The sequence below is a fragment of the Megalobrama amblycephala genome, linkage group LG1 (genome assembly GCF_018812025.1).
Source record: "Megalobrama amblycephala isolate DHTTF-2021 linkage group LG1, ASM1881202v1, whole genome shotgun sequence".
In the NCBI taxonomy this organism is placed as follows: Eukaryota; Metazoa; Chordata; class Actinopteri; order Cypriniformes; family Xenocyprididae; genus Megalobrama; species Megalobrama amblycephala.
Genome location: NC_063044.1, coordinates 57803439 through 57829862, shown reverse-complemented (window position 1 = coordinate 57829862; position 26424 = coordinate 57803439). Strand labels below are relative to the sequence as shown.

Genomic DNA, 26424 nt, shown 5'->3' with positions numbered 1-26424 from the left:
TGTGTTCATCGTGTGTGTGGTTTGAAAGATCTGTAAATATATTTCAGGCTGACCACAGCACTGGATACACACACTTTGGTTCATTTGTGTTGATTGTAAAGATCAGAACAGAGCTCATTTTCTGTTGTTGTTGTTGTTGTTGTGCGTGTTTGTGTGTGAGCAGGAGTTTGCAGTGTTGACCAAAGAGCTGAATGTATGTCGGGAGCAGCTGCTGGAGAGAGAAGAGGAGATTGCTGAGCTCAAGGCGGAGAGGAACAATACACGGGTCAGTAACCCCATAACCATAATCTGTGTGTGTGAAACAGACATCATATCCTCTTATATTGCCTGCCTGTGCTTGTGGTTTTGTGTTTAGGGTGTTTGTTTTTGATGAAATGTTTTGGCTGGGGTGCAATATCTTACTCTTGCCATATATCAGAGGCAAGGAAGGCAGTGCCTCTTTAAAAATGGAAAATAATTCACTGTAGAATAAAAAAAAAAAAAAAAAAAAATGCAAATATTACAAAATATGCCAATAAAAAGTGTAAATCATATGTGTATAATCAAAATGTTGGATAAGTGACACTGTCACATGAGCGGTTAAAGTTACGAGGGAAGCAACGTCTCTCTCTTGCCTCCCCTGAGCCCATTGAGTTTTAATGGTTCTTATGGTTGTTATTTTGGAATAAATGTAAAAAAGATGTAAAACCTGAAGAGAAATATACTTTGATTTAAAGGGATAGTTCACCCAAAAATGAAAATTTGATGTTTATCTGCTTACCCCCAGAGCATCCAAGATGTAGGTGACATTGTTTCTTCAGTAGAACACAAATTATGATTTTTAACTCCAACCATTGCGGTCTGTCAGTCGTATAATGCTTGTCAATGGGAACTCCATCTATAAGAGTCAAAAAAACACGACAGACAAATCCAAATTAAACCCTGCGGCTCGTGACGACGCATTGATGTCCTAAGACACGAAACGATCGTTTTGCGCGAGAAAACAAACAGTATTTATATCATTTTTTACCTCTAAAACAGTGGTTCTCAAACCTGTCCTGGGGACCCCTTACCGCTGCACATTTTGTATGTCTCCCTCATCTAACACCCAATTCAACTCTTGCAGTTTCTACTAATTAGTTGATGAGTTGAATCAGGTGTGTTAGATGAGGGAAACATGCAAAATGTGCTGTGGTGAGGGGTCCCCAGGACAGGTTTGAGAACCACTGCTCTAAAACACCACTTTGTCCAACTTCCCTCCACATCCGGTTAGTGAGGTCTGAACGCGCTCTGACGATGGAAGTGATGTCTAGCACTCATTGAAGTATAAGCACGAGACATCACTGCCGTCGTCAGAGCGCATTTTCTGACCTCACTAAGCGAATGCTGAACGGAGTTGGACATAGTGGTGTTTTAGAGGTAAAAAATGATATAAATACTGTTTGGTTTCTTGCACAAACCGATCGTTTCGTGTCTTAGGACATCAATGTGTCGTCACGAGCCGCAGGGTTTAATCTGGATTTGTCTGTCGTGTTTTTTTGACTCTTATTGTTCGAGTTCACATTGACACGCATTATACTGCTGACAGACGTCAACGGTTGGAGTTAAAAATCATAATTTGTGTTCTACTGAAGAAACAAAGTCACCTACATCTCAGATGCCCTGTGGGTAAGCAGATAAACATCAAATTTTCATTTTTGGGTGAACTATCCCTTCAATAGTTACAACAATAATTTCACTGTTAATGTAATAGAATTGCTTTGTTTGTTGTTGTTCTAAATTACCTTTATATTACTGTTTTGACACAAGGTCTACTTGTCAAGTGAATGTTTTGTCCTTGGCAGTAATGTGGAAAATATTCAGTAGCTTTTATTAAGCAAGGATGAATTAAATTGATCAAAAGTGACAGAAAAGGCCTTTATAATGTTAAAAATATATCTATTTCAAATAAATAATGTTCTTTTAAACTTTATTTTTTACTGTATTTCTAATCAAATAAATGCCACCTTGGTGAGCATTAAAGACTTTCTTCAAAAACATAAAAAAATCTTACAGACCACAAAATTTTGAATGGTAGTGTATGTGACTCTCCTAAATTGATCCTATCCTAGGAAATGTTCACTAGAGTAAAAATGAGTGATAACTAGTCCCAGTCTCCCCAGTTCACTTTCTCGGTTTCTTCCCCATGCCGTCTAGCTCCTGCTGGAACATCTGGAGTGTTTGGTGTCTCGTCACGAGCGTTCTCTGAGGATGACTGTGGTGAAGAGGCAGGCTCAGTCTCCTGCTGGAGTCTCCAGCGAGGTGGAGGTGCTCAAGGCCCTCAAGTCCCTGTTCGAACACCATAAAGCCCTCGATGAAAAGGTCAGCAGCCCTTCCCTACTCTGTCCTGTCCTACACCATGTCGGCATGACGATAAATCCAAATATCTGAATTTTTGTGACCACAGCTGTTGTTTAGTTTCTGTTTTCCCTGTGTTGTGCTAGTTAGTCCTGCTTATAATGAAAACACATTGGTCTAAAGCTCCAAATATGACCAAAAGCACCATAAAACTATCACAAAAGGAACCCTCATGACAAATTTAAAGTCTTCTAAAGCCATACAAAAAGCTTTATGTGAGGGGAAATAACAAAATCTAAGCCATTATTTCTCTGGTGCAGAGGTAGTTTCATTTATTTGGTAGAATTTTTCCTTTAAGACCCAGAAACCATAACCTATTAATTCTGTGTTAAGGCACAGCTATCACTGAAGCAGGTGAACCTGCTCAGATTGCACTTTACAAACTCATTAAGAAGTTTTTAAGGCCGATGTCAATGTGTAAACAGCCAGACGTCTATAGAATAAATGTGTCTGTTCAAGGAGGGGATGTATTTTTGGACAGGTTCTCCCTGTTGATTCATTGTCTATTGTTCTTCTCTCCCTCAGGTGCGTGAGAGATTGCGTGTGGCTTTAGAGAGAGTCGCCGTTCTAGAGGAAGAGCTGGAATCATCTACAAATGAGGTGAACATCATACTATCGTGATATATGTTTGTACCCCCTTTTCTCTCTGTACGTGGCACGCTGGTCCTGCATGCTTAGATTTGTTCGTTATGCTCAGGTACTGTCTTTACGGGATCAGATTAAAAGGAGAGAGCGGGGTTTGGACAATGGAAAGGAGGTGAGTCACAACTGTTTGAATCTTGTATTGAATCTTTTCATTGTTCTTTTCCTCATGTTCCTCTGTTTTTCACGCAGCGGCTCCCGAACGGCCCCTCCTCCATCTTGGATGATGGTGAGATCGACAGACAGAGAGAGGGAGAGATAGAGCGACAGAGAGCAGAGCTTTCACAGTTAAAAGAAAGACTGGCGCTCATGTGCAGACAGGTGAGTGTTGCACTGCTGCCTGCAGAGGGAGCATTTCAAGGCATCGTAGTAGGCACACTCCCGACAAGACAAATTGATTCAAGCCAAGTTCTAGCCACATTTATCCAACATTGCGTGTATACTTCACAGAGAGTGCAATCCCATAATACTGTGGTGTCCAACCTATCCAAAAACACCGGCCAGGAGGTTTCTAGTAATATGGAAGACTTTAATTGCATACTTCTCTACTATATAGTAGGTGAAAAACAGTATGTGACAAAAGCAGTATGTCCGAATTCGCAGTACTCATAAAACAGTAGCCAAAAAATAACTAGATGACCTACTTCTTCCAGCGAGATTCTGAAGTGTGCATACGATGGACACTTTACTATCCCATGAGGCCATGGGAGAGGATTTGTGAATGGCAGTGAAGCGACGTAACTGATGCTGGTAGGTCACGTGATAAGGGCAACATGGCGAATGTATTATGTCCAGATTACATTCATTTTACACACATTCAAACTATTCATACATTCATGTGAAGTAATTACTTATTTAAAACAAGTACCTACTCAAGAGAGTATGCGATTTCGGACGCAGCCTTTGATTATCTGGTTCAGGTGTTTTTAATTGGGATTGGAGCTAAATTTTGCAGGAAGCAGGATTGGACATCTCTGCCATAATGAATTAATTGAGCTGAGTAATGCTGGGTACACACCACAGGATAATGATTTTGGGCCGATTTGTCCCTTACAACAATCCTAGGTAATGTCCAGATTATCTTGATGGTTCTGCAGATTATTTTATCCGATTTTTCTGTGGTGTGAGGTGTGTTAAGAGTGACTGAATCTGCTCGGAAGAACGTCGGAGCTGCCCTGATCGTGAATCATAAATATTCCACGTTGAATATTTACGATTAGAAATCCCGATGTGTGGAGGGAACCCCGAGGACAAACGTAAACACGCTCTGGAGATTATCACGTGAAATGAAACAATATCCAATCAGAAAACAAGCTAACAGAAGATGCAGCACAAAGTAAAGACCGTTTTCCTGCCGTCTCTACGACTTTACCCAAATCCTTTTCTTTTTTTCCCTGTGAATTTTCTGTCAAAATCATCACAATTTCTTGCCTATTGTCCGCCATGTTTATTCTGAAGTCTCGAGAGATTTTGCGAGATTCCCTGTGTTCACAGTCGAGACTCTGGTTGAAAGTCTGTTTGTGTCTTTGTCACATCACGGCACACCACACTTTATAGGAGCAAAACGGTTAAATCTAGGATTTTTTTGTCCTCATGTTTGTGGTCTCTCACATTTTGAAAATCTTGTAAGATTTTAAGAATCTTTTAGTGTGTACCGAGCATTAAAAATAATTCCAAGATGGCAGACATGGCGAGAGAATTCAATTAAAAATAAAGAATATTTTATTCAGTGCCATTTATTTATTTTACTATAAATTTTATATAAATTATATTTTTGTATATTTTGTTGTTTGAACTAATTACAGTAATAAAAAAAAAAGATATCTTATATACATATTTCATGATAAAAATGTTAATTAAATTAGTATTACATTTGTATGTATATACAATATATATATACACAAAACTAATGGCAACTCTACTGAAATATAAATGACATGAAAACAAAGTGCACTATTTGTGTGATGTGTAGAACAATTTACGAGGTGGTTAGGAAGGCAGTTGGGTTTGGGAACAGAGCTTGTAAGTGTGTGTGTGATGCATATATAATGTTCACAGTCACAGGAAGGAAATACGGGACAGACGGGGTGGGAGAAGACCTACAGTATGACACACTCTGAATACTGACACATTTTGGATGAAAAGGTTCCAGTTAGCCTGGCATTCCTATGGTTGCCATAGAGATACAGGACCAGAGAAGATGCTGAGCGAAAGACGGTGTCACATTCTGCTGCCCTCTGGTGGATGTGTGCAGCATTCCAAGATTTAAAAAAAAACAAAACAAGAAATGGCAGAGGGAGAAACGGCTACTGGAACGCATCCAAGTTTCATTGGCTCGTTTTCGTGTTTGCATGCGTTCATGCGCACATGTTAACGTCTGAGCCTTGTCTCCCATGTGCAGGTTGGAGAGATCGAGGAGCAGCTCACTACCGCCAGGAGGGAATTAGCTAAATCTGAGGAAGCCAATCAGAAGCTTCAGAGGGATGTGAAAGAGGTGGGTCAGAGGTTAAGTTCTCATCGAGAGCGCTTCAAAACAAAATCAAGAGCCCTGTGTCACGCAACCACGGTTTTGCTGTCATCCCGCCTCCCTTCCCATTTAGAAGGGTTTCCTGCCACTATGCAATGATTAATTGTTGGTAAAGTGCTCTAGTTGTTGATGGGTGTGCCTGCCAGCCAAAGTGAGATCAATCAAACTGCCAACAAAATAATCAGCTGTCTATCTGACATTCCTCATGGAAGAAGTCTAATTTTCTGTATAATAGAAGCATGCTGTACTCTCCTGCGGTAACAATGACTTGCCAACTTGGCAACAGCGCTTGTTTCATGTCACCGACTCGCTAGTTATGGAATTTTCCGGAATTGTTGGTTGCTACCGTGCTGGCTTGGCGTCCTATTTAAACTGGATGCCTTTGCCTTGAGCAGGTTTTGTTGCTTATAATCTGCTTCGACTGCCATAAAGTACAGTCTCGATAGTGGAAAATGAAGGGGTTTTTTCACAGTTCCCAAGACAGCCTTTCGTTTTTTTCCCCGATACAATTTTCTTTCATCACTTCTTCCTCCTCCCTCATAATAATTATGTAATATTCTACACAATTTTTTTTGTTTCACTATAAATATTTATAGTCTGCTCAGTTTGAAGTAAATGGTACGGTTCGACTGCTGTCTAGACAGTGCCCAACCATAATAATGTTACTGAATGGTCTGATTGTGATCATTTATGTGTGTTTTTATTTCTGCAATCAGTTAAACATATGTTGTTTTCTTTGACATTTTCCCTCTTTTTCATGTCACATTTTTCCCTCCCCTCAACCACAGGCGCTGTGTCAAAGAGAGGACATGGAGGAAAGAATCACCACTTTAGAGCGCAGGTAAACTAGACCAGATTAGACCAGGGGCATAAACCACTTAGACTAGTCTTAAAAGTTAAGACACTAATGTTTTTCTTGAAGAGTGGTCCTAATTTTTAAAAGTCTGTTATATAAAAAGGTAGACTGGTGTAATTTGAATTAGAAAAATAACATTGATTACCCCTTGGTTAACTGCAAGTTGGTCAAACTAGTTCTTAAGACACAGTCTTAATATAGTGACTAAGTTTATGCAACTGGCCCCAGATCTCACTGCTGAGTTTTTGTGGGAATTAGCCCAGAATGCACTTTCGAATGACACACATAGTGTTTCAGTTTTGATTTATGAAGCGCCCTGCAGATCGTCACCGTGTGTGTTTTTGTCTGTAGGTACCTCAGTGCCCAGAGGGAGGCAACCTCTCTCCATGACATCAAAGACAAGCTGGAGAACGAGCTTGCCAGCAAAGAGTCTTTATACAGACAGGTACAATCATGTACAGACACACATGAAAGGTGTAACTATTGAAGGAACATTTAACAGTGTGTTCATCAACAGGAGTCTCTGGGGGTTGTTCTCAGGAAATGGTGCCATTTGTGCCTGAAGATTTTGTTTTGTTTTTATTTCATGTGAAAAGGCTTCAAGACTTTTCTTTCTTTTCATATTTGAAAGAAATCTTTCAGATTTTACCTTAGGCCAATGGGGGGGTCACACTATTGCAGATTTTTTTCTCTCTTCTAAATTCAGGTTATTAGTCAACAATTAGGCCTTGATTTTTTTTTTCTAACCACAACGTCAAGCTATGATTTTTCCCATAATAATAAAATTATTATACATAGAAAAAAAAGCATAGACACTGAAAGCGTGATATTTTTATTTCAATAACAGCTAAATTAAATATTTTAATATAAAGGTTTATATTAAATATAATTTACACTACAGTTCAAAAGTTTGAGGTCTTACAGTGAAAACTGTAATATTGTTAAATATATTACAGTTTAAAATAACTTATCTATTGTAATATATTTATTGTGCTTAAAAGATTTCTTATTATTTTCAATATTAAAAACAGTTGTGCTGATTAATTTTTTGTGGAAACTTTGGTCATTTATTTTCAGGATTTGTTGATGACTAGAAAGCTCAAAAGAACAGCGTTTATTTGAAATAGTTTTTTATTTAATGTAAAACACTTGTCACTGTCACTTTTGATCAATTAAATGCATTCATGCTGAATAAAAGTATTAGTTTATTCAAAAAGTAACAACTTTGGAAAGGTAGCCTAAATTTTATTTAAAATGTAATGGTTATGAATAAACTGTATCAATGTAAATTGATTGGTTTTCTGATGTAAAAAAAAAAAAAAAAAATATATTGTATTATTATTATTATTATTAATATCACAGATGAATGTTTCTTAAACTTACAACTTATTTTGTACTTTTATAAATCTGTTTTTTAATGTCTTGCATTTCATGAATTATAGAACTATACAAGCTTATACCATTTGCAAGCATTCAAAATCTGACTTCAGATTTATAGTAATGGAATGGACTTTTTTCTTTTTTTTTTTCCTGGTTAAAGTTATTCATTCCATATCTTTATGTTTGTTAAAAGCCTTTCGCTGTCAAATCTTAAAAATTACTTCCACAATGAGCAACACTATATTCATAATAAATAGACATTCTAAATAGATTTAGACATTCTTAGCTATGGAACCACAGATCAGTGTTAATGTACCTAAATTACTGTTTGCATTTAAATCTAAGTGAATTTATGTTGTTGATTTAAAGGTTTGTGGGTTATTTAGAATTAAAAATTAGACGTGTTGGTTTTACGTAACATATGTCTTTGCCTTTCTTATGAATCTAAATGATCGATAAAGTAATAATGATTAAACCTTTCATCTGCTTACATTTGTTTACCTGATAAATTTTGGTTCATAATTTTATTTCTTTATTATTTTCATTTAGTTCTTTGGCTTCATTTGTGACCTTGTGAGATTTTAAGAGAAAGTCCACAGTATTTTTTACAAAACACTTTTTTCGTCCCCTGAAGAGACCATGCTCCTTAGGTGTTCTTTATTGTCTTGGTCTCATTGTTCTGTCACTTCTCATCCCTCAGAGCGAAGAGAAAAACAGGCAGCTCCAAGAGCGTCTGGACGATGCTAAGCAGAAGCTGCAGCAAACCCTCCAGAGGGCTGAGACGCTGCCCGAGATCGAGGCTCAGCTAGCCCAGAGGGTGGCGGCACTCAACAAGGTGTGTGCTGTCAGGTTCAGATCTGTTTGTCTCTTTGTGGTCCTCTGCTATTAATACATTTCTAATTGGAGAACAGGTTGAAACTATGTTCAGATGTATTTTACCCCTGCTCTGTTGTTTAGGCGGAGGAGCGTCACGGCAACTTTGAGGAGCGATTGCGACAGTTGGAGGCACAACTGGAAGAGAAGAATCAGGAGCTACAGAGGGTGACTTGTCCTCTCTTTTTATGTTTGTTCAGCATGTCAGGCTCAGATAAAGTGAGGCATTTTTACTATGGATGATCTTTTGCAGTAGCATAAAAAAGTTAAAAAATGAATATGCATGCTAAAAATATCAAGTTGACATATGCGCAGAATTTATACTTTCACAAACATTACATCAACATTAGGAGTTTCTAAGGGTGTGTTCACACTTGGCAGGTTTGGGGTTTGGTTCGATTTAAAATGATCTCTGGTTTGATTGCTCTGTTAGTGTGGTTCATTTTAATCAATGTGAAAGCTGCCATCTAAACCCTGATGCAACCCAAACAAGCAAGACCCACTGCTTCCTAATGAACTCTGGTGTGGTTCGACTGAAACATGACTGCAACATGGACCAAAGACACCTAAACAAACCAAAAACTGGAAGTGATGTCACAATATGTGTCCCCAAAAAGGACAGAATGCTCAAGCAGGTTTTTCTTGTCATTGTCACAATGTTGCCCGTTACAGTTTGGTACAGGTGCCAGAACTTCAACTGAGGTATTCCTGGCACAGTTTTGACTCCTTCACATATTTTATAAACTCTTTGTGAGTTCTCAACTGGTAAAAATACCGTCATGTGTATGTATGTACATGTATTGTTTTACACACAGCATTGTTTTGGATGTGTGGTAAGTTCTGTCACAAAATCTACACCATAAAAGCTGTGTTATGTTTTGTATCTTTAGGTTTGGCCTTAAAAATGACAGTGTGAATGCTAAGTGAACCAGGACTAAATGTATCATTTTCTTTTTTGGTCCATATCAAAATAATCAAAGAGAATCAAAGTACAAGTGTGAACACACCCTAAATGAGCTAACATCTACAACGTGTGTTTCTTTAGATATAAAATACATGAACAACATTAAAAAAAACAATTTGCATCTTCAAAAATTTACAAATATTTAAATAGATGTTCATTTTAAATACATTTAAAAAATAATAATACTAAAAAAACATTTAGACTCATCTGGAGTAGAGTCAAACCAAATTGAAACCAAAGTAGACTGTGTGAGTATTGCACATGTAAAAAAACCTTTTAAGCATTTCACATCTTCATATTTAAAAAAACAAGTGGTTTATGTAGTCTGTTTATATTTAATGCCAACTTCTAGCTTTTAAGGTACTGATCTGACAAGTTTCTTGTAGCACTTCACTTCTTTTTCCATCATTAAAGCAGAACCCCGTCTGGTGGGATGTGCGACTTTAACAAGAACCAGTGGAATAGGGATCAAAATAGTGTTATTCTTAGATCTCTGCCTGAAATCACATGGCGTCATCTCTCATCACCTTCATGTCACATACCTTTTATTCACTGTTAGTTAAGTATATACTCAGTATTCATCATCCTTCTCCTTTCTCTCTTTTTTTCACACTCCTATCAGGCGAGGCAGAGGGAGCGGATGAACGACGAACACAACAAGCGTCTCTCTGACACGGTGGACAAGCTTCTGTCTGAGTCCAATGAGAGACTTCAGCTGCACCTGAAAGAGAGAATGGCTGCTCTGGAGGAGAAGGTACGATCCTCCACAATTTCAGATTTGATTTCTTTGACATTGCTGCATACACATCCAGAAAACAGAAAAATAGCCTTGACATGTCACCACATCTTTGATGTTTACCTCAAAATCCAGATGTTGCCTCAATTTTATTTGAGTCTAATAGGAGTTCCAGGCTTCCTCTGTGTCCGCCCTCTTTATTTCAGCAAGAAAGCAGGTGTTCAATGCATTTCTCATTAGAGAATCAGTGATGAATGGCCAAAATGTAATTTGTGCTTAATGTCAGAAACAGAAGAGCACAAAAGACATGACTAGACTATGGTGTAGGAATTTGCAAAACTACATATTTTCAAAATCTAGTCGTGGGATGCCTGAACAAATACTGTAGTTAACTAATCTGTCTGGAGAAAGTATAATTAGGCTGTTTCTGGTTCGTCTGACCTTAGACGGATGTGTTTGTAAGGGGGCATTTACAAAAGGCGTGTTCTGGCATTCAAAAACAGATTGAAGATGGTATGTCTCAAGATGCATTTTTAAAAGTTAGGAAAATTATTTTTATATAACCATACTGCCTTAAAAACACAAGATGCCCAGGTTTTCCAGAATATTTTCATGATTTTCAGGTCTGGAAATGTCATGGAAATTAATAAAATCTTAAAAGGTCAATGAAAATCATGAATTAAAGCCATAGTTTTTCTATAATTTTCTTCTCGTTGTGATCGGTTTTAAAATATTTATATTTGTTTGTTTTTTATGTGAGCGATCTCTTATTTTTAAAAATCCTTTTCCAGGTATCACAAAAGACTAGAATTATCATGGAGATTGTCGTAATTACTGTAATTACTAGATGACAACCCGGACATTCTGCCCAGAGCTGTTCACGCCCTTGGACTTGGAATGATGCATTTCTATAGCTATTACAATTCAAGAAGTAAATGTTGTTATGCAGTGCATTATAGTTTATTAGATAGATATAAATCTCTGTGCTAACTACATTAAATGGTATTTTTGTTTATTTTCAGATTGAGACATGCTCAATAGTCAATTATGCAAATTATTAAATAGAAATATTATGCGATAACTTCTTAACTACAATTTACTGCCGAAGCCGCTACATTTTTCAGAGTCACAGTCAGAGCTCTTCAAAAATTCAGAGTTTTCATGTGTAATTACAAGTTCCATGAGGATGTAAATGCTTTGTGATTACGGTAATGCTGATGTGACATGAACACACCTTAACTGTGCCACTGTCATAGGTTTGATTCCCAAACATACAAAGTACTTTGGGTAAAAATGTCTGACATTTGATTGAATGTAAATGTAATGTATTGTTTTACAGAACGCTCTCTCTGAGGAGCTTGCTAACATGAAGAAGATCCAAGATGATCTCTTAGCAAACAAGGTACATCCCTCTATAAACTATAAAAAAGTTGCTGCTAAAAAAAGGTTCTGTTCTTTTGACCTGTGTCCAGATGGCTACATTATCTGATACTAATGTCTTATTCCTCCTAGGATCAACTGATTGCAGAGCTGGAGAGGCTTCAGCTAGAGCTGGACCAGCTGAGAGGAAGACCTGGTTCCTCTTACTCACGGTAAGACACAAAACATTTCTGCTGTCCTCTATTAAAAGATCATTTATGACACTTCATGAAGCCTGACAGATTTATTAATCAATATTTATTCTAAAGTTGACATGAAACGTTATTTACAATCCATTTTACTTCAACATGTGACACACATTCAAAAGTTTGGGGCGTCTTTTTCTTTTTTCTTTTTTTTTTGAAAAAAATTATTGAGTTAGGAGATAAAAAAGTGACAGTAATGAGAAATGCTTCAAATAGAGCACCTCAGGGATGACGCATTTTTGTAGGCAAAACCCGGAAGCGAGTTAGCATTTTAGGACTTCCGGTTCCAACGCCGTAAAGTCTATGGGTTTTTTTAATGGGTTTTTGCTAAATCGCCTGAAATAAGGTCTGTGGTTAACAAAGCCTCTAAATACTTTCACGTTTTGATCTATGACATAAAACACACCAGTTAAAACCCGCTTGTGATTTTTTAAACCTTTATTGTGTCTTAAAATCGGCGGTTGCTAACAAGTTGCTAAAAGGAACTACTTCCTTTGTCGGGGACTTTAGACGTCATCATTAAAAACGGGACATTTGGACAGCATTTCTCATGAAAAAGTGGAAAAGTATTCATAACAGCACAGATCATAATCAGCGAGCATGTTTATAAATAAAGATGTTTTTTAAATACAGTTTGAGGAAGTTTGGTGGTGGCGACGTTGATCCGCGACGATGGTGTGCTGTAGTCCATTTATAGCCTACTGTTTGCCTTTTATATCTGACCACTTTATTTAGGCTTCAAAATGTATAAATGTTGTGTTAACTTGTAATCTTGATAGACAAAACGTGTAAGTGTCATAACTCTTTGTTAAACACTGAGCTTTTTTTCTGCGATTTTCCAAAAGTCTATGGGAAAAATGCATAGGCTTTCAATCGAGGGAAACCGTGCACCGCTAACTTCCGGGTTGGCCTACAAAAACACGTCATCCCTGAGGTACTCTATAAATGCTGTTCTTTTGAACATTCTATTAATACAAGAATCCTGAAAAAATGTATCACGGTTTTCACAAAAGTATTACGCAGTAAGTTTTCAACATTGATAATAATAAGAAATGTTTGTTGAGCAGCAAATCAGCATATTAGAATGATTTCTGAAGGATCATGTGACACTGAAGACAGGAGTAATGATGCTGAAAATTCAGCTTTGATATCACAGAAATCTTACACACTCCAAACTTTTGAACGATGGTGTATTTCTGAGTAAAACTGGGTATTTAATGAGGAAAATGTGATGATTTTATCCATCAGAAATCATTTTGATTGTGATAAGTGTGTGTTATCCCGTAAATGGGCAGATTTCATGTTGTCTCCACTGTTTTTTTTATTAGGTCTCTGCCAGGAAGTGCTCTAGAGCTGAGGTACTCCCAAGGAGGAGGGTCACTTCCTGCTGGCTCCACCACCCACCTAGATCATTATGGAAACACAGGCACAGGAGGCGTGGTCAGGCGGGCTCATCGTGGACGTTGGGGCGGTGCAAGGGAGGATGCTAGCAAAGTGAGAACATTTTTGTATGAACTTGCTAATAGATTAACAAAATGGCTTAATATGAAATTAAATGTGTTGTTTCTTACCTTTCTCTTCTGCAGTATGGTGATTGGGACAGTGGAGCTTTGCTGGGCACTGGGTTCGAGGGTGGCGTGGAGGACAGGTGTTCTGATGATGAAGAGGATCGTGAGACGATCTTCGGCTCAGAGCTGCTCTCACCAAGTGGCCAGACAGATGTGCAGACTCTCGCTATCATGTTGCAGGAGCAGCTGGAGGCCATCAACAAAGAGATTAAGTGAGTTTGCTCGAGACAGAGGGACCTTGAGACCGCTTTGAAAAATCAAACTTTCATTTAAGTTGAAGAGATGGGGAGTGCTCTTAAAGGGAGGTTAATGGGTCTTTGAAAAGTCTTTAATTTAGCTTCATGAAACCTGCAGAAGCCCTTGTCTTAACCTCCTGTCATATTTTCATCAGGCTGATTCAGGAAGAGAAGGAAAGCACAGAGCTTCGTGCTGAAGAAATTGAGAGTAGAGTCAGCAGTGTGGCTCTGGATGGCCCTCCCATGCCCCCGACCTCTCTGGGACGGGACAGCACAGGACGTGGCTTCATCCCCCCGTCCCTCACATCCTCCACCCTGGCATCGCCCTCTCCACCCAGCTCTGGGCACTCCACTCCCCGTCTACCCCACTCCCCAGCACGCGAAACAGACAAACAGGTAGGAGCATGTGTTTTTTTTGTGGCTGTGTATTGTTATCACACATTGAGTAAACATGTGCAAACAGCTGACTCTATGCCTTTCTACCCATCAGAACAACAAAGATGATGACAGGTCCCTAGCCCTTTTGGACTCCACCCCTCCTCCCACCCCTCGTGCACTGCGACTGGACAGGATGACACACACTCACCCTGGTGCAATGTTAGATGACAGTCGTGAGTTCCGAAGGTGCGTTAATCGCCCCGGCCCAAAATCCATCCATGCATAGGACTGATATTCTGAGACTGCATTGTGCAAAACATCTTTGCCATCATACTTCAGTCTTAATGTTTTTGTATAAGTGACCTTTCTCCATTTCTCTGTGGACTCCAGCCTCTCAGCTGATGGCAGCAGCTCAAACAGCAGTCAGGACTCCCTCCACAAGGCCAGCAAAAAGAAAAGCATCAAGTCTTCCATCGGCCGGCTCTTTGGGAAGAAGGATAAGGTCCGAATGGGTCAGCCTGGACGTGAGTCAGCATCTCTGGGTGAGTATAACCTAAAAATACAGCAAAATCTACAAAAACAAAAAATGTGCTTGTCAAAAAAAAAGAAAAAAAGAGAAGCACTGCACAAAATCATAGTGATATACTTAAATTATCCAGAAAAAAGGAGAGAGATGGGACATATCAACAGGCTTATGGCCTTTTTTAAGTAACAAATAACTTTTATTTAAGTCACAATTATTGAACATGATTTGCTATATGCTAGTTGTTTGCTTTAACATTAGTGTGAGGGACATTCTCATTCTATAGAGCATTTGATTGGACAAAAACCTGTGTAGTACAACACGAGACATCAATATTTTTGGTCCATTTTCCTGGAATAGAAAAACTGTATGTTGTATATATAAGCACACTAAGCTTGTTGTTTGTAAAAAATGTTTTTTGACAGAAGTAGGGTTGCAAAGGGGCAGAAAGTTTCCGGTAAATTTCCGGAAATTTTCCACGGGAACTTAACCTGGGGGATTTTGGAAATATTCCAATTTGGAAACTTTACAGGATTTTATGGGAATTTACGGGAATTTAAGGAAATTAATTGAAAATTTTGGGAAATTTATACAGATTTATAATATTTATATAAAATGTATCATACAAAAACAAATGTAAACATTTAGTTTGGTCATAACATGAAATAACAGTTATTTATTTTTCGCATTCAATTAATTCTAATTTAGTAAATATGTAAATTAAATATATTTTTATTGCAGCAATTGTTCAGTGTCACATGATCCTTCAGAAATCAGTCTAATTTTGCTGATTTGATGCTTATTTGTTATCATCGTTGTTGGAAACAGCTGTGTTAGCATGTTAGAATGATATCTGAAGGATCATGTGACACGGAAGACTGGAGAAATTATACTGAAAATTCAGCTGTATGCAGGAGGTGTGGCCTCAATAGCCCTGCAGTAAGTAGTGTGCTGTGTGAGGAATGTGCAGGGTAAAAATTAAACTAAAATTGCATTAAATATGGTTGTTTTAATATTGGTTGTTATAGGCTAACCTGCAATTTTGCAAATTCCCTGTTTATTCCCGTTAATTCCAGTATATTCCCGTTAATTCCAGTATATTCCCGTTAATTCCAATATATTCCCGTTAATTCCCATGGAAAGTTTCCAGCTTTGAAAATTCACGGAATTTTGCAACCCTAGACAGAAGTCACCATTGCTCTCCAAGGCTGCAATTATTTAATTAGAAATACAGCAAAAATAATAATATCATGAATTATTATTACATAAATTGTAATTTATTCCTGTGATGGCAATCAGTCTTCAGTGTCACATGATCCTTCAGAAATCAATCTAATACTGATTTCCTGCTCAAGAAACATTTCTTATTATTATCAATGTTGAAAACAGCTGAGCTGCTTCATATTTTCCTATTACTTTTTTCGTGATTCTTTGATGAATGGAAAGTTCAAAGGAACAGCATTTATTTGAAATTGTTGTGTATATCTGCTAAAAGTGAATTTGGCAACCTTTAAGGAGTGCACTACCATATAGCTAGCTTTAAAGCTAACAGATATAAACTAAAATTCCAATGTTGATTTTATGTGATTTTTAAAGGAATGTTCTGATTTCAAAAAAAGCTCTATATACATTACGTCTTATTCTATATTAAAATAAATTAAACTTAACATGAAAATATATGGGACACTGATAATTGCTTCAGAATAAACTGACCTCGAAGTGATTTCTGTGGTAATTGACAACTTAATGTTCCTTTAATGGGCAGTAAAGTGTTTAAAAACAAGTGTTTATTCAGTTCTGTTCTTTTTTTTTTTTCACCCTTAACATCTCTGTGTCTCCTGTAGCCTCGACCCCCTCAGATGACCTGGGCTCTGTGGATCCCCTCGGACTCACTAAGATGGCCGGTCCAGTGGACAAGGACCGTCGCAGCAAGAAGAAGTAATTTTACTCTCACCATGTGTAGCTTCCTTCACACTCTGTATCTCATTCCTTGTACTGAACGAAAGTCTCTCCCTTTCTTTTAGACATGAGCTGTTGGAGGAGGCATGCCGACAGGGGCTACCCTTTGCATCCTGGGATGGACCCACTGTTGTCTCCTGGCTGGAAGTATGGCTCCATATCTGAGCGTTGCAATGGATATAAAGGGGTCTTGCTTAGTTTTATATTCAGGGCTGACGCGTGCCTATAGGCGAAGCACAGTCAGGGCGGCAAGAAAGAGAGAGAGTTCATATTTAATTGATTTATTTATTGGACATTCATTTGGAATTATTGCACTTATATCAACGAGTTATCACCCCATTAGTTATTCTTAATCTAAATTAACTTTCCTTCATTCTACCTAGTAGTGCCACTGCCGCCCTGCCCCCACCCCAATCTTAGAACATGCAACATCCCGACGTACATCCAAAAATATCATCAAAGCAAATAAAACTATTTGGAAATGAATACAAAAGATGACGACTTTTATGGCTGGAGATGACTAATGATTTTAAAGCCTGACATGCGCTTTTGAAAGGTAACGTTAGTCTTAAGAATGTTTGTGTGAGAGAAAGCGGGGGAGAAGTCACGTAGCTCACCTTTGCGTGCGTAATATTTATACATCATAATATTTATAACCACTACGAAGAGCATGCGCAACTGACGGGATTTCGGTTGTACGTGTACCGCTTGCACACCGTCGCTTCACCCCTACTAGAACTACCACTGATTTGCAGCTTTCCGTGTGTCTCACATTAAAAATGAACTAGAGACTTGGGCTTTCTGCATCTCGTATGAAATTGTCTTTGTCGAATTTATACTGTTGCCGACCCAATTTATCAGCGGCCCACCAGGAATTCTTCAGATGGACACTCCAGGCCTGTACATATACTTATTATCTAATATAATACAGAATTTGCATGTGTTGCGTGCTGATTTTTTTACATTGCAGAATGTATGCTTTTAGTGCAGTTTTATCAATAAACAAAATATCTAGTCTTTCACATGCATCTTAAAGATCATGTTTAATTGTGAGTGTGAAGTGGGGGCGGCACAACAGTGTTTTGCCTACAGCGGCAGTTAAGCTTGTGTCGGCCTTGTTTATATTGATATATGATATTATGTTTGATAATATGGCATTATCATCTACTGTCTACTTTCAGTTTGTGTTACTTTGATGTCCTGTTAGTTTTGTACTTTCCTAAAGATCACCCCTCTCTCTCTTTCTCTCTCTCAGCTGTGGGTGGGCATGCCAGCATGGTACGTGGCAGCATGTCGTGCTAACGTGAAGAGCGGAGCCATCATGGCTAACCTGTCAGACACAGAGATCCAGAGAGAGATCGGCATCAGTAACCCTCTGCACCGCCTCAAACTAAGACTGGCCATTCAAGAGATGGTGTCCCTGACCAGCCCCTCTGCCCCGGCCAGCACACGCTCTGTACGCTCAAATACACTCAAATACTCTCATTTGCAGCATCAAACAATTATAATTCTTTTATAAAATTACAGTGGGTTTCAAAAATCTGAGACCACAAATGAAAAAATTAAAGGAATAAGCCAAAAATAAAACAATTCTCTCATCATTTATGTCACCCTCATGCCATCCCCTGATGCATATGACTTTCTTTCTTCAGATAAACAAAAATTAAGATATTTAAGAAAATAATCCATCTCTGTGAATCCTTATAACACCACTGAATGGCTTGTTTGATGCTTAAAAAACAGACAGCAATCGTGACGGTAATCCATATGACCTCAGTGGATGAATAATACAATTTTAAAATTTTCAAAAGATTTTTAGATTTTGAATTCCATATTTTCATTGTGATCTCAGACTCTTTTTCACCCCACTTTAATATAATAATTCTTATAAATAATAATCCTGATAACTTTATGTGTGTTTTGTGTTGTTTTCTTTTCTTCCCACAGTCAACCAGTAACGTGTGGATGACCCATGCTGAGATGGAGTCCCTGACCGCAGCAACCAAACCAGTTAGTAGCCACACTTTTATATATAGTCAGTACTTGTTAATGTTGCTCTGACTAGGTTACTAGTTTGGGAGAAGTAGATGTAACAATGTTGAAGCATTTAATTGCAAGAATACGTTTAAGATAGCAATGGATTTGGACACGAAGGGCCAGATTTACTAACAGCTTGCGCCAGCGCAAACCCTCTTTTGGCAATAAAAACTACTGTCAGGATTTACTGAAGACACGCAATGCAAAATTAGCGCTGAAAAGGCGTGGACTGGGTTGTTTTTGCGGCTGACCTCATTGCATATGCATTTGTAGGAGTTTCCCTTTCAGTCGCAAAATTTATGGGAGGAGAGTATTTAAATGAATCATGCAATGCGATTTACTAGTGTTTGAGCTAGTCAGTTTACTGGTATTTGCGCCATTATTTAACGGACAAAAAAACAAGTCCTAACCCATTTTGTGACATGGCTGCAGTTGTTGCTGCCAGGAGGAGACACCGCAGAGAACAGAGAGCACATGATAGAAGGGAGAAAGTATTTTCTGCTTGTATTCCAGAGGATTATTAGCTCTGCTTATATGCTACCCAATGCTAATTTGCACTGCTCTTGTTAGATTGCATTGGTCATTATGTAAATGATTTGACTGCATCTGTATTCTTTAATTTGCGCGTCAGATCAAGCACAAAATTTGCCACTCCCATCAGCACATTTGCGGAATTGCGTTCTCGCACTAATTTGCTCCGTTTAGTAAATCTGGCCCAAACCTCTTACCCACCATTGATTCATGCAATTCTGACACAGATATTTTCCTATGATACTGTACTGATAATTCGGTTTTTGTTCTGTATTAATTAGACCATCCTGTTTTTTTTCTTCAGTTTTTTTAATTGTACATTTTATCTAGAAAAAAAAACCACCACAAGTGTGGGATTGTAAAGCGCTCTGCCCCCTAGTGGACAGTATGAGAGGCGGCATGCGGAGAGAGTGGAGTGATCGGACATGTGTTGATGTGTCTCTCTCTTTCTCTCTCCCCCTCTGTGTGTCTGGCTAGGCTGTAGCGTTGAACATCCTCAACTTTCCCTCTTTTTTCTGTTTCAGTGTGAACTGCTTCCAACTAATGACCCGGTCACTAACAAACTGTTCCTCCCTTTGTACCTCTCTTCCTGCTTTCCCTCTTCATTCTTCTTTCCTCTTCCTGTCCATCGATGTGTCTTTCCTTCTTCCCCTCTGCTGTGTTCCTTATCTCCTCTTCCTCACCTCTCTCCTATCATGCTATCACCTCCGCACACAAGGAGCTGAAAGAGATTAGCTGGGATCAGGTGAGTAACGTCAATACGTCCATTAAACACTTTAAGAACTGATGGTGCAATCAGATGCTTGAGACTAAATTATCTTAAAGTAAAGCCTAAATGACACACATAGAATCACTGCTGTTTCTTTTTTGATAAATGGAAGGTAGTTCAGAGCTCAACAGTGTAGGATGTTTTTCTGCTGGCCACAAGACAAAAAATATAAATGTCATTTTTTAATATAAATTTAAATTTTGGATTTTCATTTTTTTTCTAAATGTATATTTAATAACAATAACTAATAATAATATAAAAAAATATACAATTTTAAAAACAAAATATTAAATATTAAAAATAAATTTTAAATAATGTTTATGTTTTTATTGAGGTTTTTTAAGTTTTTATTGAATATTTATATTTTATTTTATTTTTTATTTCAGTTACTGAAAACGGTTTTAAATAGTTTTCATTTTAGTTAACAATAAAATTTTTATGCTAGGCAAAAAAATCCATGTGCATGATCCAAAAAAAAAAGAAAAAAAAGGAATAAATGAATAATAATAATAAAAAAAAAAGATTTAGTGCTGATCCAATAAGACAAGTGACAGTTTCATAAACTGGCCTAAACCTTTATTGTTAAGCCCTGAAGTTTGGATTTGTAGGCATAAAATACACCTTGCAATGAATGAACTGAAATACAACTGTGAGATATAACCTGTATTGTTAATGTTTTTTTGTGGTAGATCCTGGCCTATGGAGATATGAATCATGAGTGGGTAGGCAATGATTGGCTGCCCAGTCTGGGTTTGCCCCAGTACAGAAGCTACTTCATGGAGTCACTGGTGGACGCCCGCATGTTGGACCATCTGACCAAGAAAGAGCTGCGTGGGCAGCTGAAAATGGTGGACAGTTTCCACAGGTGTTTTCTCTTTCCCTCTACCCATCTGTTAAATGCTGCCACACACTTCATTATTCCTTCTCTTTATCATTCTTAATCTCATTCCATCTAACGCCAATCAATTATTTTCTTGGTACAGGTGTGTGTCTTAGGGCCTTTCCTAATCTCTAATGTGCCTAGGGTCAGCTCTTGTAACACTTTGTGAGGGTGGAGTGCCCTAATTAATTTAGATAGCCCCGTGACCCTTGTGACCTTTTGACCCCACAGGGTGAGCCTGCATTATGGCATCATGTGCCTGAAGCGCCTCAATTATGACCGCAAGGAGCTGGAGAGGAGGAGAGATGAGAGCCAACACCAGAATAAAGGTTATTTTTTATCTGTTCCTTTATCTTTCTTTCCTACTTGCCTACTTTTGCTAACACAGATGCCAAACATTGACTGCGAGGGCACAATCCCCTTTTAGGGTTTTTTTCCGGGTTGCATATGATGCCGGTCCCCAGCATGGCATGCTGATGTCCGTAACCAGTGCTGGGGAAGCTACTCTGAAACTGTAGTTTGACAAACTACAAGCTACTCATAAATTAAAGTAGTTACACAACAGTCAAGCTACCCTTCTGAAAAAGTAGTTAGCTACACTACAAGTTACTAACAAAAAGTAGCTAGCTACATTGAAACTACTTTTTTTTAATGACATAGCCCATTACAAATAACAAGCAACGTAGCCAATCACAGACACAGCTGTTGATCTCTTAAATGCAATGGCCAATCAGGGGTGTTTAAGCTAGATAGAATCACTGAGTCTGAGTTTGTATGGTCGCGAAGCCTCTCATTAACAAAGTGTAGACACAATGTGCAGTGTAGACAGCTATAACTGAGATGAGTTATGTAACTTTTTTGTGATTATAAAGGAAGCACTCTTTGCACGCTTTATATAATACATTCAGAATTTTAATATAAGTTTTGTTTTTCATGCTATGAGAGGACCGACAACCATTTGCACTCTGCAGTTTCAGAAGTGATATCTACATATAAATGCAGGATTCATGCTCATGCTTCATGCTACCATAACCATAACATGGAACAAAAATATGCAATAATAATAATAAGCAATGTGCAGACTAGAAAAATATTAGAATTTTTGTATCAATATTTTTTTTAATTCTGTTCCAATTATTTGTAAAATTAATGACTTAAAAATTTCTTAAATGTCTTACTGTACCTTGCTATTCTTGTTATGGTGGAGACATTACACATTACATCTGCACTTTACTATAGCATTCTCACTGATTTCAGAAGCACCCTCAGTGATTTAATTCTGGAACCGGAACTGCACCCATGCAAGAACAAAATATATGCAACTTAAATTGGATGCACAGAAAAATGCAGGTTAAACTCAGAGCACATGCAGTGATGAAGCTTTGAGACGTGAATCATGTGCTTCTTACGTGAACATTCTGAAACCCGAGCAACCTATTTTATTAGATCAGCCTTTGCCATGTGATAAGCGCACAAAGCTATATCACGATTTTGTTTTCTGTTCAATTGACAGATGCTTTGCCAATGCAATGACGCACCGCGTTAGTGATCTTATGTTCATTATAAAACTGGCAGGACAGATTAGACTATGGCGGGTCACCACTGTAAAAAAATAGTTTGCATACATTTGATATACTGCAATAAAGCAGAACAATACATTTCAAAAGGCTATTATTCACCTGTATGTGCTTGAAGTCTACGACACAGACAGCGTTTTAATCATTTGTTTATAAATTAAGCGTAACCTTTACTAATCGATTCGTGTGAAGTGTAGACCCACTTCTGTCCTTTACATAATCATCAGACGATCTCTTCTCGATGAACTGTAAAGCCACAAGAAGCGTGATATAACAATAGATGGCAGTAATGCTCGATTTTTGTTCGTGATCTAGTAAGACGCTGTGCTGCTTCAATGCATCGCAGGCTCGTTGTCAGAACGCAAAACGGAATGTAACTTGTAGCCTTTGGTCGCGCTACACAATACTTGCTGGAAAAAGTAGTTAACTACTGGAAAAGCTACACTGTTTCAAAAGTAGCTGAACTACTGACAAGCTACTGAAAAATGTAGTTAAACTAGTAGCGCCGCTACATGTAGTTAACTATTCCACAACACTGTCCGTAACACACTTTGAACACTATTATAGCTTATAACTATTTATTAAATATGAATTTTTGATATATACTACCACTCCAATGTTTGGGTTCTGTAAGATTTTAAAAAAAATAAATGAAAACTTTTATTCTCAAAGGTGCATTTAATTGATCAAAGGTGACAGTAAAGACATTTATAATGTTACAAAAGATTTCTACTTCAAATAAATGCTGTTCTTTTGAACTTTCTATTCATCAAAAGAATCCTGAAAAAAAAAATAGTAGTGTAAATTTTTTATTCTTTCCATTTCACTAACTACACTGTAGTTCATGCAGGAAGACTGTCCTTCAGTCCTAGTTTTAACAGAAAAATCATGCAGGTCAACTAGCTAAGTTTTGCAGTCTGGTTTATGCTGGTTTAGTACTGGCCTAGCTGGTGGATCAATGCCAGCTAGACCAGTACTAAACCAGGATAAATCAGCCTGACAGAGCATGGAAGTTCATGTTGGTCTTAGCTGGACTAGCAGGAATTTCAGGACATTTTCTACAAGGACAAGTTCTGTTTGGGTTTTATCATGTTAATCTTTTGCTTTGCATCATCAATCAAATCATACAGCAGAACAGTCTGATAAACACAATGTACAAAAGGGAAAAAGCAACAGTAGTCACCCGTGGAATGTAGAGTTCATCAAAACATGGGACAGTGAATGAGAATATGGCAGAGAGAGAGGAAGGGTGTTTACACAGAGTGCATTTGTTAATAATAACATACATTACCAGTAATGACGTCTGGAAAGCGTTGAGCGGCCCAACCTTCCATTATGCACAGGATTCAATGGCACAATAGAGATTTCACATTTGAAGAGCAACTGATCAAAGCACAGATCGCATTATTAATCTCACAGTTGTGAGTTGTTTTAAAGGTGCAGTTACCGCCTCATTCAGTACCTTGATTAGAAACAGATGCCTTCGCTGATCTAGAAGTTATTCATCGCGTAGCAACACAGATGCCTTCATGTCATTTGAGACTATATTAAGCATGAGTGAATAACTTTGCATGCTAACATCTCTCCCCACTGTTGAGCAGGGATATTTTTGTGTGCATTGCTACTGTACATACAAAGTGAATCTTTAAAAACACTGTTAAATGTAATCTTTAGTGAATATCTAAATTAGTTTTCATTCTGTACATTACAATGTTGTAATGCCTAAATTTACCTGCAGTATTTCAAACAATTGATTTAGAATTTTAAAATCCCCTTGCAGAATATGCATTAAGAGCATTAATGATTGGGTAAATTGTACTTATTTTGAAAAAAAATATCTCATGTAGCTTCTAAAGGCTAGAATGAAAAAAATAACTAAATCTTTAAACAAAATAAGAAAAATGCACACCCCCCAGCTCTTTATGCATCGTGTTGCCATCTTGAGCATCAGTGAATGTTTCCATCTTTTGTAATAGTTGTCTATTAGTCCCTCAGTTGTCCTCAGTGTGAGAAGATGGATCTCAAAATCATACCGTCAAAATCATTTTTCTGAAGAACAGTGGGCAGTTTTACTGCTCAAGACAAACAAGGGACTCATGAACAACTATCTCAAAACATAAAAACAGTTGTTGATCATCCACAACACACAGTGTTAAGATTCAAGGGTATGCAAACTTTTGAACTGGTTTTTGTAAATTCAATGATTATTTCGTCTTGTGGACTATGTGTTAACTGCTTATTGTTAATTAGCTAATTCAGGACAGTACTAAATAAAAAATAACACTGAATTTTCATGATCCCTCTTATTTTGTTAATGTTATTAACATCTTGTATATTTTGCAGTGGGTATGTAAACTATTGAGAAGAACTAAATGTCATTATCTGAAGCTGCGAGGGTGTTTCTTATATTTGCACCATTATATTAACACTGTAAATGACTCTGGAGGAATAGTTTGACTGTATGCCATGATTGCATTCCTTCCTTTGAACTTTGGTTTGGAGAAGCTGAGTCAACAAAACACATGCAAAGCCCCTGGAATACCCTGGAAATACAAAACAGAGACAAAGACTTTGTCTGAAACAAAACCATGTGTGTCCAAATGTGCATGGGCCGTAAAATATCAGAAGCAGCTAAAACAAAAGTTGAAATCCACAAGCATCACCCAAAATGGAAATTGATCATTATCCTGTGATAATGATCAATTCTATTCATAGTCCAGTCCTTGTGTTTCCTCTGTAGATGTGATGGTGTGGTCGAACGAGCGTGTGATGTGCTGGGTGCAGTCCATCGGCTTGAAGGAGTATGCAGATAATCTGACTGAAAGTGGTGTGCATGGTGCCCTGCTCGCCCTGGACGACACCTTTGACTACACTGACCTCGCCCTGCTCCTGCAGATACCCAATCAGAACACGCAGGTACAATGACAAGACTATTTGCAAATATATAGATCTTTTACAAACTTTCAAGTCATGTCAGGTCAAGTCACCTTTATTTCAATAGCGCTTTATACAATGCAAATTGTTTCAAAGCAGCTTCACAGTAATAAACAGCAAAATGATGATCAATGATGCAAATTTCATCAAATATTTAGTATTAGTAGTACATCAATCTCCCATCCCAAAAGGACATAGAAAACAGTTTTCTGTGGTATGTGCCCTTCAAAAGAATGGTCTAGGACACTGTAATGTGCAGGTGCATTACTTTCAGACATGACCTTTATATTTAGAAGACATTCATTTAAAAGACAATTTAACTTTTGTCATTACATTTCATTTAATACAGTTAATGTATGTATAAATATGAATCCAATCAAAATTCCAAAATTCCATTTTTGTATGATGGAAATTAGTTTTTATTGAAACATTCTAAAATGTGAAAATGACAAAAAAAATTATACATTTGTTTAAAGTGGATACATTTTATTTGATTTTTTCTCTCGAACAAATGGGAAGAAAGCATTACTTTATTTGCAAATTGTTTTTGCAAAATTGCATTTTTTTTTTTTTCTTAAAGGTGCTATAGTTGATTCTCTACAGAAACATTTTTTGTTATGTCTTCTCATATCCTGATAGCAATCACTAAAGGTCTAAATGTATTTTTATAAATATGGAAGGTGTAGGACCATAAAATGTAAATCCAATCATTATATTCAGTCCAAATGAAATAATACGGTGTCCTACTTGCCTGTCAACATATGTTTTTACATAACCTCACGCACTCAGTTCACGTAGACATCATACGTCATCAGCACGTTTCATGCTATGCAGTTTATACAGACAGACATCGGTCTTGGAGCACTGCAAACAAACAGCAGCCATCTTATACAGTTCCTACTGAATCAAAACAACGAGATTATGCTGCGTTCACGCCATAACTACCGTAATTAAGAGATGCCAACCCGTGACGTTCTAACCGGAGCTGTTCACATCCTCAGACTCAGAATATATATGCATTTCCATGTCAACAGTATCAACTCCAGAGTGAAT

At 37.7% G+C, this 26424-nt stretch overlaps 1 protein-coding gene across 7 annotated transcripts in view; it reads left to right on the top strand.

The window, feature by feature from the left end:
* Positions 1 to 26424, top strand: part of ppfia3 (PTPRF interacting protein alpha 3) — a 44133-nt gene that overhangs the window by 11748 nt on the left and 5961 nt on the right. For 4 of the 7 annotated variants that reach the window (XM_048203835.1, XM_048203827.1, XM_048203817.1 and 1 more), the window contains exons 3-28: positions 164 to 265; positions 2176 to 2340; positions 2902 to 2976; positions 3074 to 3133; positions 3211 to 3339; positions 5420 to 5512; positions 6334 to 6386; positions 6753 to 6846; positions 8482 to 8616; positions 8739 to 8822; positions 10241 to 10372; positions 11694 to 11756; positions 11867 to 11946; positions 13308 to 13473; positions 13566 to 13759; positions 13939 to 14179; positions 14274 to 14407; positions 14552 to 14703; positions 16529 to 16622; positions 16709 to 16790; positions 17899 to 18099; positions 18591 to 18653; positions 19930 to 19956; positions 20670 to 20845; positions 21092 to 21189; positions 25178 to 25353. In XM_048203835.1, the coding sequence (XP_048059792.1) occupies positions 164 to 265; positions 2176 to 2340; positions 2902 to 2976; positions 3074 to 3133; positions 3211 to 3339; positions 5420 to 5512; positions 6334 to 6386; positions 6753 to 6846; positions 8482 to 8616; positions 8739 to 8822; positions 10241 to 10372; positions 11694 to 11756; positions 11867 to 11946; positions 13308 to 13473; positions 13566 to 13759; positions 13939 to 14179; positions 14274 to 14407; positions 14552 to 14703; positions 16529 to 16622; positions 16709 to 16790; positions 17899 to 18099; positions 18591 to 18653; positions 19930 to 19956; positions 20670 to 20845; positions 21092 to 21189; positions 25178 to 25353 (3069 nt within the window). Of the gene's footprint in view, positions 1 to 163; positions 266 to 2175; positions 2341 to 2901; positions 2977 to 3073; positions 3134 to 3210; positions 3340 to 5419; positions 5513 to 6333; positions 6387 to 6752; positions 6847 to 8481; positions 8617 to 8738; positions 8823 to 10240; positions 10373 to 11693; positions 11757 to 11866; positions 11947 to 13307; positions 13474 to 13565; positions 13760 to 13938; positions 14180 to 14273; positions 14408 to 14551; positions 14704 to 16528; positions 16623 to 16708; positions 16791 to 17898; positions 18100 to 18590; positions 18654 to 19688; positions 19957 to 20669; positions 20846 to 21091; positions 21190 to 25177; positions 25354 to 26424 lie in introns of those variants that run through there. The other 3 variants (XM_048203849.1, XM_048203858.1, XM_048203868.1) reach the window with 3 other exon arrangements.